General features: G+C 42.1%; 1 protein-coding gene across 1 annotated transcript; it reads left to right on the plus strand.

Moving 5' to 3' along the window:
• The first annotated feature begins 4882 nt into the window (after window positions 1-4882).
• Window positions 4883-11410, plus strand: PDCL (phosducin like). The gene is made up of 3 exons (XM_007936631.2): window positions 4883-5054; window positions 8587-8768; window positions 10859-11410. The coding sequence occupies exons 1-3, from the start codon at window positions 4886-4888 to the stop codon at window positions 11408-11410; spliced, it is 903 nt and encodes a 300-aa protein (XP_007934822.1). The 5' UTR covers window positions 4883-4885.
• Window positions 11411-11830: the final 420 nt, after the last annotated feature.

Raw genomic sequence — 11830 nt, forward strand, 5'->3', positions numbered from 1 at the left:
AAAATGAAAAGACCACCTACAAAATACGTAATAGGTGACAACCATTTATCTGATACAGCTTTGATATCCAGGACACATATACAAAGAACTACAACTCAACAGCAAAAGGAAACAAATGAGTAAAGGACTTAAATAGGCATTCCTCCAAAGAAGATATACAAATGGAAAATAACCACATGAAAACACGTTCAATGTCATTAGTTGCCATAAAGACACCACTGAGTCATAGCAACTCTGTATACAACACAGCAAAATGCTGCCTAGACCTGAGCTATCTTCCCAGTCGTTGGTATGCTCAAGTCCATTGTGGCCACTGTGTGTATTCTGAGTGCCTTCCAACCTAGGAGCTCATCTTCCAGCATTCTATTGGATAATACTTTGTTTTGATCCATAAGATTTTCATTGGCTAATTTTTGGAAGTAGATTGTCAGGCCTTCTTCCTAGTCTGTCCTAGTGTGGAGGCTCTGCTGAAACTGGCCCACTATGAGTGACCTTGCTGGCATTTGAAATACTAGTGACATAGGTTCCAGCATTATAACAACATGCAAGTCACCACAGTATGACAAACTGACAGAAAGGTGGTGGCAATCAATAGTCATTAGGGAGAGGCAAATCAAACCCACAAGGCAATACCCCATCACATCCACTAAGATGGCTATTATCAGAGTAATGAACAATAAGTGTTGATGAGGATGTGGAGAAATTAGAGTCCTTACACATTGCTAGTGGGAATGGAAAGTGGTGCAGCCACTGGAAAACTGCTTGGAAATTCCCCAAAATGTTAAATAATTACCCTATGATCCAGTATTCCCAGGTATATACCCAAAAGACTTGAAAGCAAGGACTCAAGGAGGTATGTTCATTGTAGCTTTATTTACAATAGCCAAAAAGTGGATGACCATCAACTGATGAATGGGTAAACAGAATGTGGTATATGGATACAATGGAATATTTAAGCATAAAAAGGAATTAAGTTCTGATACATGTTACAACACGAATTGGCCTTAAAAACATGCTAAAGTGAAATAAGCCAGACGCAAAAAGACAAACATTGTATAATCCCCAGTTATGTGAACTCTAGAGTAGTCAAATTCATTGAGACAGAAAGTAGATTAGTGCTTACCAGGGGCTGGGGAGAGGGGAAAGCAAGGAATTATTGCTGAAGGGGTACTGAGTTTCTGCTTGCAGTGATGGAAAACTTTTGGAAATAGTGGTGATAGCTGCACAAGATTGTGAATGTAATATATGCTACTGAAATGTACACTTAAGAATGATTAAAACACCAACTGTTAGGTGTTTTACCAGAATACAAATTTTAAAAAGCATTCATTGAGCATTCATTTACCAAGTATTTATGGGAGTCTCTTCAGCTGACCAGAAAGCTGGCAGTTCAAACCCACCAGCCACTCCTCGGAAGGAAGGTTGGGAAATCTACTTCTGTAGTGCTACTACCTTGAAAATCCAAGGAGGGCTCTCTATGAGTCGGGTCTGACTTGATGGCACATAACAACAACAACTTCTATGCACCAGGAACTCTGGTGGTGCAGTGGTTAAGAGTTTGACCACTAACCGAAAGGTCAGCTGTTCGAACCCACCACCAGCTCCATGAGAGAAAGAGGTAGCAGTGCTTAGAGTAAAGATTTCATCTTAGGAAACCATATGGGGCAGTTCTACTTAAAAGGATCAGAATCTACTCAATGGCACACAACTTCTATGCCTAGGCACTGTTGCTGGGTACTAGCTGTGTCACTCAAAGCAGATCACAAGTTGTATGTTCACACAATGCCGATAAAGATTACTCTGCAAACAAAAATACAAAAAGTAACTATAAAATCTCTTTAAATGAACTGTTGTTAAATTTGGACTATTTTCTGACTCCTTTAATAAACTTAACAGCTTCTCAAAAAAAAAAAAAAAAAGGCACTGTGGTAGTTAAGTTTGTGTGTCAACTTGGCTGGGCCTGGTTGAGTGGCTGGGCAGCTGGATGTAGTATTCCCCGTGATGAGATTGGTAATCAGCTCCATGGTAGAATCTACTGTGAGCAGCTGAGTAGCTGCCTTTGGGATGTGGTCTGCTTCCTGTATATAAGGAGACTTGGGGGAACAGTCTCTAGCTTATGGCATGCTTGAACCCTGCGTGTAGTCATGTTGTTGTTCAGCAGCCTGCCCTGGTCTGCCAACCTTGGGACTTTTGATGGACTTGAATTAATGGCCTGCCATGTGGTTTGGTAACATCAGGATTGTGCCTTTTTATTTGTCAACCTTGGGCTTGGCAGTGTCAGTAGCCAGCAGCTGTCTGAGTGAAGAAGAGCCTCTAGCTCCAGCGGGCCGGAAGCAGGAGGCAGAGCTGAAGCCCAAGATTGAGGGGCTTTCACCCAGCCCCTATAGCCTGGCACTTTGCACTCGGACTTATATCCTTCAGATTGTAAGAGGATAAACTCCTATTTGTTCAGCCATCCCATTTGTGCTATATTCTTGTTAGAGTGGCACTAGGTAACCAGAACATGCACATAAACAAATTTGCCCACAATTTCAGATGGTTCAAGAAGCACAAATTAAGAACTCTGTTTTAAACAGCGTATCATCCTAAACCAAAAACCAAACCAAACTCACTGCAGTGGACCGACTCACAGCGACCCCTCCTTGCGTTTACCAGGCAGTGTCTCTACGGAAGTAGACCGCCCAATCTGCCTACCAAGGAGCGGCTGGTGAGTTTGAACTGCCAGCCTTCTGATTAGCAGTCAAATGCCTTAGGCACACCAGAGTTCCCAGTAGATTTTAAACGGTTAAATTTGCATAAAGCTTTCTCTGAACTACTTCACACCTGTGTATTGAACACTTCAATAAGGGCTCAATGGCTAGACGTGTCTAAAAAAATATTTTAATTTGAAATAATTTTAGGCTTACAAAATAGTTGCAAAAAGCAGAGTTCCCGGATACTCTTCACTCAGAATCTCCAATAGTATCTTATATAACTGTAGTACAATTATTGAAACTACTGATACAATACTGTTAAATATTATGGGTTAATAGACATTGTTCACATTTCGCCAGTTGTCCCATTCACACCCTTTTTCTGTTTCAGGATCCAAGCTATAGTTTCACATTGCGCTTAGTTGTTCTAGACTTGGCTTATTTTTCTCTTTCTCAACCCAACCCTGTACTATGTGTTCTCGGGAAAACTACTCAAAATCTATTTTCTGTCTTAGTACAAGTGATGTAATGAAGAACTAATGGAAAACACATATGAGAAGGACTTGGAAACTTCAAATGTAAATAACTTTTTCTTACTGCTCAAAACTAGATGTAAAAGCGCAGCTCTTTAGTTGGCTAAAACAAAAACAAAGCATAGAGAAGCATACTGATAGTGTAAAGGTGTTTTGTCCCAAAGTAAGACCGGTAGCTTCTCCTCCGGCCGCTGGGAGAGCCTTCTAATTGAGAAGCGTGTGTACGTCATGACGCAGGAAGTCCACCTCATTGGTCTGGACAGTCGGGACAGCGGCTATTCTTTTAGTGCACAAGGCGCAGTCCCACTTCTCTTTCTCTAATCAAGCGCTCCATCTTTCCTTCCGGTGCCCGGACCTGCCAGCTCGAAAGGATCCAGACTGAACGGGGCCGGGTAATTGCTTTGGGATCAGCCGGGAACTAGCGGCGGGCATGGAGTACGGGAGGGAGGATGGTTCTTGGGCCTGGGAGAAACGGCCTAGTCTGCGCTCTCCCCTGCCTCTCACGGTCTTCGCGATTTCCAAGCCTTCTACGCTGGCCTCATCCCCACCGCATTCTCCTGAAGGCTCCCCGCGCCCTCCACTTTCCTTTCACTCGCCCTGCCCTCTCCGGGTGCCCCTCCGCGGCCCTTCCTCCTTTGGCTGCCACCCAGTTGGCTCCGCCCTCATCTCGCCCCTCTGGGCTGGCTCCTTTCTTCCTTGTGGAACGCTGCTCTGCTGTCCCTGCCCTCTGTATCTCAGTGGCCCCACCCTTACCTACCGTCCCTAACCTACTCTCTCCCCGCTCACTGTGCACCCCTTTGACCCATCCCTAGGAGCTCTGGTAGCATTCTTCCAGAATGTTTCTCGCAGCTTCCAGTGCAGAAACCAGGCCTAGTCTATGGTCCTTTAAACATTTCAGAAGTTATTAAAAGTCTTGTCACAGGTCCTTTTAACCAGTAAAAGTTGATAAGGCTTTAGATGCAATCTGTCCAACCCCTTAGGGTGCTGACTGGGAGGCGGAAGCCAGGAGACAGAAGGGTGATTGACTTGGATACACAGCAACTCAGCATCATTCTAGATTTTTCTTTTTGGAATTTTTCCTGGGGGTTCTTACCTAATTTTTCACTTACCCAGAACTTTTAGTTGATACTCACTGCCGTGGAGTCGGACCTGACTCACAGTGACCCCTTCTTGGGTTTCCAAGGCCGTATCTCTAGGGAAGTAGATTACCCAATCTTCCTTCGGAGTGGCTGGCGGGTTTGAACCCCCAGTCTTCTGATTAGGAGTCAGATGCCTTAGATCAAATCTCCAATCAGTAAAGTAGGTTCTTCCTGGTTAAAATACTAGTACAAATATACATTATTCAGAAAACAGCAACTCACACCTTATGTCTCCCAAGTCAGGTAGCTGTGGAGTGTGATCCCCACTCTGCCATTTGCTGTAGAGCTTGGCAAAGAAACGTCCCTTATCTGTGCCTCATTTTACCTTCTATTAAAAGAGCATAGTAAGCCCTGTTTCCCAGAGTCATGGAAGGGGTTCATTAAGAGTCTACTATGAGGAAAATTGCTTTTAGGGTTGAGTAAATAGAATCTTAGCACAATGAGTTGCCTGCTCTTCAACTTCATGTCTGTCTAGCTCAAGCCATCAGAAAGCCTGATATGTTGCCCTCTTCCAGGCATCATGACCACCCTCGATGATAAATTGCTGGGAGAAAAGCTCCAGTACTACTATAGCAGCAGTGAAGATGAGGACAGCGACCGTGAGGACAAGGACAGAGGGGGTGCCCTGGCTGGCAGTTCGATGCCTGTAGAGGCTGAGCTGGCAGGTGAAGGCATCTCAGTTAATACAGGTACTACATAACTCTGAGCTCTGGGAACAGGCTTTAAAAATGTACACTAAATATAGATCAGTCAAATGTTTCCTGATCATTTCTTACTAATTCTAGTCTCACTTAGAGATAACCTCATATTACCATTTCATTATACTTGTTTCTAGCCTTTTTACTGCATAGTACAAATACATAGGTATAGCATCATGGTTGTAATACATACTGGCCTGGGTTTGAATCCTTTTCAAAATACTACTTGTTTGATAATACATAAATCACAGGTATGAGTATATTAGTAGTACAGATTCTCTTTGAAATGGTGTTTTCACGTCTTAATATTGCCAACTTGCTGTCAGTTAAAGTGGCAGACAGTTTTTCTATCCTTTTGCCCTCATCCTATATTATCAAACTTTTTGATTTGTGCCGTCATCTTTCTTTTTAAGAGTGAGGTTGAACCCCTTTTCCTAAGTGTAAGAGATATTTTTATCCCCTTTGCATGTTTTTTTTTCCAGTTGGCTGGTTGGTCTTTTTCTTCTTGGAGAACTCTATATACTTAGGAAATTAATCTGTGGTCAGTTTTACATTTTTCTTTCAGTTTGTTTATCTTTTGACTTTATAGTCTTCTCCTTGCAGAGAATTTTATATTTTCATGTACCTGAAAAGTATTTTATAGTTGTAATTTTTTTTCTTTCTTAAAAGAACTTTCTTTACTCCAAGCTTATAAAAAGAGTCTTCTGTGTTTTTGTGATTTCATTTTTGTAACATTTAACTATTTGATTCATTGGGAATTCATTTCCATGCAAGGTTTGAGGTAGGGGATCAATTGCTGATTTTCCTGTAGCCACCCAGCTGTTCCAACACTGTTAATAATGCATCTTTTCTCCATTGTTTTGAAATGTAATTTTACCATGTACTGCATTTCTGTTTAAATTTGGGTCTTCAGCTGTATTTTATAGTCTTTTCCATTGATTTGTTTATTCCTGGGTCATATTACACTGTTTTAAATTATTGTAGTGTTTGGTTTTAGCATCTGGTAGAGCTGATCTGATCTCTCTTTTAATACTTTCTTAGCATTATCCTAACTTCTGCTTTCTTACTTTCTTCAAAGCAAATTTAGGAGCATGGACACATAGGTATATCTGTGTATTTTCATTGGGAATTCATTAAATATATAGCTTAATTTTTTTATAATCCACACTTTGTGATAATAGGTCTTCCTGTTCAAGAACATGGTATTGCTTTTTCATTTGTTTAAGTCCTGCTTAGCGTTTCTTGATAGTATTTTAAAGTTTTATTCATATAGTTGTTTTTTTAATTTTTTTAATTGTGATTTGGCTCTGGTGGTGTAGTGCCCAAGGCATTTGACTGCGAACCAAAAGGTTTGCGGTTCAAACCCACCAGCCGCTCCTCAGAAGGAAGACTGAACAGTCTACTTCCATAGAGATACCCTGTCGGAAACCCAAGGAGAGGTCGTCGCTATGAGTCGGAATCAACTCGATGGCAATGAGTTTTTTTTTTTTTTTTTTAAATTGTGGTTTGGGTGAAAGTTTACAGAGCAAATTAATTTTCCATATAGCAGTTCATATAGATTTTGTCTCATGACGTTGACTACAATTCCCCACAATGTAACAGCTCTTTTCCCACTTCCTCCCCAGAGTTACCTCTTACCTGTGTCCTTCCCTTCCATGCACTCCTGCCACCCCTCCCCCACCCACCTGTCTCCCTGTGCAGATACTGCCTTTCTTTTCTCCTATGATTGATCACTCCAAAGAGCATATCTATTTGATGTAAATGTTCAGCCTATGTGCCTGTTATTTGTTTGGAAGCCACAGGAATGAGTTCAATTCCGGACCTGAAGGGTAGCTAGGGCCATAGTCTGAGGGGGGTCTCACCAGATTCTATCAGAATATCAAACCTGATCTTTTTTTATGATTTTGAGTTTTCTTCCACATTGTTCTCCTCCTTTATCCAGGATCTCCTGCACTGATCCCATTCCAAGTAGTTGACAGTTGTAGCCATGCAGCATCTAGCCCCTTTGGTCTCATGGTTATATAGGCTGAGGATTGCATGATCCACCAGTCCCTTGGACTAATTGTTTCCATGCTTCCCTGACCTTTATCATTCTTCTTTGCTGTGGATGAGAGAGACCTGTTATTGCATCTAGATGGCCCCTTGCAAGCTTTTAAGAACCCAGTCACTACTCACCAAAATAGGATGTGGAACAGGGCTCTTATGTAGTATGTTATGCCAGTTGATCTTGATGTCCCCTGAGACCATGGTCCCAAGCCTACAAGTGTAACTATGTCTTCTCTTCAGGGAGCTGGCTGTGACCAGAAAGTCACCACAACCTTGTTGCTTGTCAGCTCTGCTAAATGCCTGGACATTCTTACAGCACATACAAGTACTCTTAAAGAAGAAGCATCATCTGCGAACCTTATACATGGTCATGGGCACACTGCCCCGTGCCTAGACATTCCTAATTGTTCAGCCTGTCCACCCATGTATCCGCTTGCAGATCAATATTTGCCATCACTGACAGCACAGTACTGTATACACAAAAGGGTTCATCTTTGCTGTCTGTACCTCTTGTGTACCTCTCTGTGTCTTCCTGTTCCTCAATGCCTTATTCATACAGATATTTATGTTGGTGTTTTGTGGTATCAAATGACCCCCAAATCTCAGTGGCTTATGACAATAAAGATTTATTTTTCATTCATGTTACGTGCTGGCTGTGGGTTAGCAGTGGCTCTGCTTCTGCTCCGTATGTCCTGTCTTTACAGGAGCTAGGCTGAAGGAGCAACTCCTGTGGGGACGTGCCATTTTCAGGCCAGAGCATAGAGTAAGAGAGGGCTATTGGAAACATGTAGTGGTTTATAAAGCTGTTGCTCAGACCAGGCATCTCACATTCCATTGGCCAAAGGAAGTTACATGGCAAGGAGCAGGGATGTATAATCCTCTTAGAGGGCTGGAGGTGGGGGCATGAATAACAGAACAATAATAAAACCTGCCATAGTCTTGTTAAATTCAAGTAATAAAGAAGTATAGGAAGTAATTCCCCCAGATCCTACTACCTCGAGTCAGCCACTGTCAATAGTTTATACTTATTTGTAGCCCATTTTTTATGGACTTACTTATTCACATATTTGTATATGTATATTCGTATGTGTAAATATTCATATATATTTATATACATAAAAGTTGCTTTTATAAAAATCTGATCTGCATTTTGCTTTTGCTTTTTACTTCAATTAATGATATTATTTAATACCTTTCAGATATAGAGCTGCCTCATTCTTTCTCCGGGTTGCTTTGAAAGCCTGAGTAGGTGAACCATAAGTTATTTAACTCATCTCCATGTTGAACATTTGCTTGGGCTTTTAATTACTGCAAACCATGCTGCAGTGGACATCATTGTGTGGAGATCACTTTGCCCCTGTGTAAGCGTTGTTGTGCAATAGATAAAGCTACCTTTAGACAGCTGTGAACTCCTAGCATCTGATCTATAATTCCTTGTCTGTTCCTCTTGGTCACCTCCATGTTCACTTCCATTCAGGTCCAAAAGGTGTGATCAATGACTGGCGCCGTTTCAAGCAATTGGAGACAGAGCAGAGAGAGGAACAGTGCCGGGAGATGGAAAAGCTGATCAAGAAGCTGTCGATGACATGTAGGTCCCATCTGGATGAAGAGGAGGAACAACAGAAGCAGAGTGATCTCCAGGAGAAGATCAGTGGGAAGGTAACTAGTAGCACCCAGGGTTTTCTCAGAAGCTGCCCTGGGTGTGAGAACTGGGGTTAGCGATTTAGGCGGTACAGGGTGTTTGATTTGGCCTCTGAGAAACTGTGCAGTACAGGGGAAAAATACAGAGTCATCCTGTACTCAGATACACCTGGGTTTAAATCGCAGCTTTGCCACTAAGGACTTTAGGAAGATGTCTTCTTCTGAATCTAGTTTTTCATTGATTAAATGAGGTCAGTATGCCTACCTCACAGAACTGTGTGTTTTAAATGTTTGTGACAGTGCCTGACCTATTGCAAGTGCTTTAGTAAGTATCAGTTTCCTGCCCTTTATTGAGGCCTTACTTTGGGCCAGAAACGTAATTTAACAGTATGAGAGTGGTGATGTTATGCCCATTTTTACAGATGAGGAAACCGATACTTATGGAGGTGATTTGCTTAGGGTCACATAAGTACTAAATGGTGGGGCTGGGGTTTTAACCCAGATTTTCCTGTTGTTACTCCACTTCACCTGAAGCCTGTTCATGAGAGTTAATTCTAAAGAGGCAGTACAGTAGAAGCAGATGGATGCTCCGAAAGATACTTGTTTCTGGGTCCTTGACTCCTTTCTTACCTTCCCAGTATTAAACTAACCCATCAAGTTAGTTAAACTGCCATCAAGTCAGTTCCAACTCATAGCAACACTGTAGGACAGCGTAGAACTGCCCCATAGGATTTTCAAGGCTGTAAATCTTTATGGAAGCAGAGTGCCTCATCCTTCTCCCATGGAGTGGCTAATAGCTTTGAACCACTGACCTTTTGGTTAGCAGCCAAACACTTAACCACTGTGCCACCAGGGCTCCTTCGCAATATTAAAAGGACCCTCTTATTTCTCTCATCCCCTCTGGTCATGGATGAATATTTAGGAGTGCCTGAGATCATTAAGTTTTGGCCAAAAGCAGTTGTTCACTGAAAATACCAGTCAGGATCAGGGAACAGGTAAGAGTATTAAGGGGAGTCATTAGCCTTGACCAGGAGAATGATTTCAGGGTATTAGACTCAAGCAAAGACTATATGTAATAGGCCAGAAAGAGCCACTCTGGTAGGCAGCGGTAGAAATGGAGAGTATGAAGATTGGAAGAAAATTGGGAATGATAAGTAAAACAGTGAACTCAGAATGGTGCTGGTTATAACACAGTAACAACATGTTTTCTGTTCTGGTCTCCCAGTCCCCCCACCCCTCAGTCTGTCTGACTGCACCAAGGCAGGAGAAGGAAGAAGCTTTTGTTACTTAAGCTAGATGCCGGGCAGTGAGCCCACTGCAAACAGCTGCTTCCTTATACTGGGGTGAAAGGCCAGAGTGAAGCACCACATCACATGGGTCAGTCCTGAGAGAGGCTGGCTGAGTTATCTGCAGTGGAATTCAACCGGAAAGTGAATGCCAGATGGAGGGGAGTGGTTACACAAAGTATGTCACATAATACAGAATTTAATGAAAAAAAAAAAACTAGAAATATTTATGCTATACTAATGATAAGTAGCAAAAGCAGGTTACAGCTTAATTGACGCATCCATGGCTCCCACTATTAAAGCAAAAACTATATAATTGACTGATGGTAAGTTAAAAAAAAAGAAAATTTTGGGGAGTGTACCTAACTCTGCTTGGTGCTTGCTGGGGCAGGGGGCAGCAGGATGGGGCTTATTGTTCCTTTTAAAGTTCCTTAATGTTCTCTTGTCTCTGCAACAACTCAAAAGTAGTTCTGACTACAGAAAGAAAAAAGAAGTGGCATTACTTGATACTGCCTTTTTGGATTGAGAAGGAATATTATGTAGTAGATAAAAGCCTGGATTGTTTTAAAAACCTGCTTTGAATCCTGTCTTACATTTATTACCTGTGTGAACTTGTGTAGATAACCACAAGTCTTGGAACCTCATTTGTGAAATAGAGATAAGAAAAGTGCCTTCCTCGTGGGGTTGTCATAAGAATTCAATGAGCTATGCATATAAAGCACTTGGCACGGTGCCTCATACGTAGTAAGCACATAGTACTATGTTAACTGCTCAGGTGGTGTTTGGTTCTTCATCTCTTCTCACTTGCTGGTCCTCCTGCAGATGACTATGAAGGAGTTTGCCATGATGAATGAGGACCAAGATGATGAAGAGTTTCTGCAGCAGTACCGGAAACAGAGAATGGAAGAGATGCGGCAGCAGCTTCACAGGGGGCCCCAATTCAAGCAGGTTTTTGAGATCCCCAGTGGAGAAGGGTTTTTAGACATGATTGATAAAGAACAGAAGAGCACCCTCATCATGGTCCATATTTATGAGGATGGCATTCTGGGGACTGAAGCCATGAATGGGTGCATGATCTGCCTCGCTGCAGAGTACCCAGCTGTCAAATTCTGCCGCGTGAAGAGCTCAGTGATTGGGGCCAGCAGTCGCTTCACCAGGAATGCCCTTCCTGCCCTGCTGATCTACAAAGGGGGTGAATTGATTGGCAATTTTGTTCGTGTCACTGACCAGCTGGGGGAAGATTTTTTTGCTGTGGACCTTGAAGCATTTCTCCAGGAATTTGGATTACTCCCAGAAAAGGAAGTCTTGGTGCTGACGTCTGTGCGTAACTCTGCCACCTGTCACAGTGAGGATAGTGATCTGGAAATAGATTGAACTGATAGTCTAGTTGCCCACATCTCATTGTTTGTGCTGGAAGATACACATCTTTGTATTTGTTTATGTTCCTTCGTATGTCTTCTGGCTTTTCAGGTGTTCTTTGTAGTGGCTCTCATTATGTGTAAAGTCAAGAAATGCTTAGATTAAATCAGAATGCTGAATCACCTTTTGGCTAGCAATAAAGAGACTTAAAATTGTATAAACAGGAAGTCAGGCTTTTGAACTATTTACTTAAGATTCTCTAGCATGACCTCTCTCTTACTGTTTCCAATCAATATTTACATAGCATTCTTAACACAGTGTCCTGTAAATTGTCTTCAGATGATCTGAGAGGTCTCTGCCAGGTCTGAAAGTATAATTCTATAGTTAGTGTGTTATTTGTAATGTAAATAGTGTTTTCTTAATCAAATGATTACA

The sequence above is a fragment of the Orycteropus afer genome, unplaced genomic scaffold (genome assembly GCF_000298275.1).
Source record: "Orycteropus afer afer isolate SDZICR_OR568_19922 unplaced genomic scaffold, OryAfe1.0 scaffold00037, whole genome shotgun sequence".
Lineage (NCBI taxonomy): Eukaryota > Metazoa > Chordata > Mammalia > Tubulidentata > Orycteropodidae > Orycteropus > Orycteropus afer.

Excerpts from the sequence above, each read along its gene's own strand:
- PDCL (XM_007936631.2), top strand. The coding sequence starts at position 4,886 with ATGACCACCCTCGATGATAAATTGCTGGGAGAAAAGCTCCAGTACTAC. Across the intron at positions 5,055-8,586 it reads AGGCATCTCAGTTAATACAG|GTCCAAAAGGTGTGATCAAT; the intron begins GTACTACATAAC and ends ACTTCCATTCAG. Across the intron at positions 8,769-10,858 it reads AGGAGAAGATCAGTGGGAAG|ATGACTATGAAGGAGTTTGC; the intron begins GTAACTAGTAGC and ends GTCCTCCTGCAG.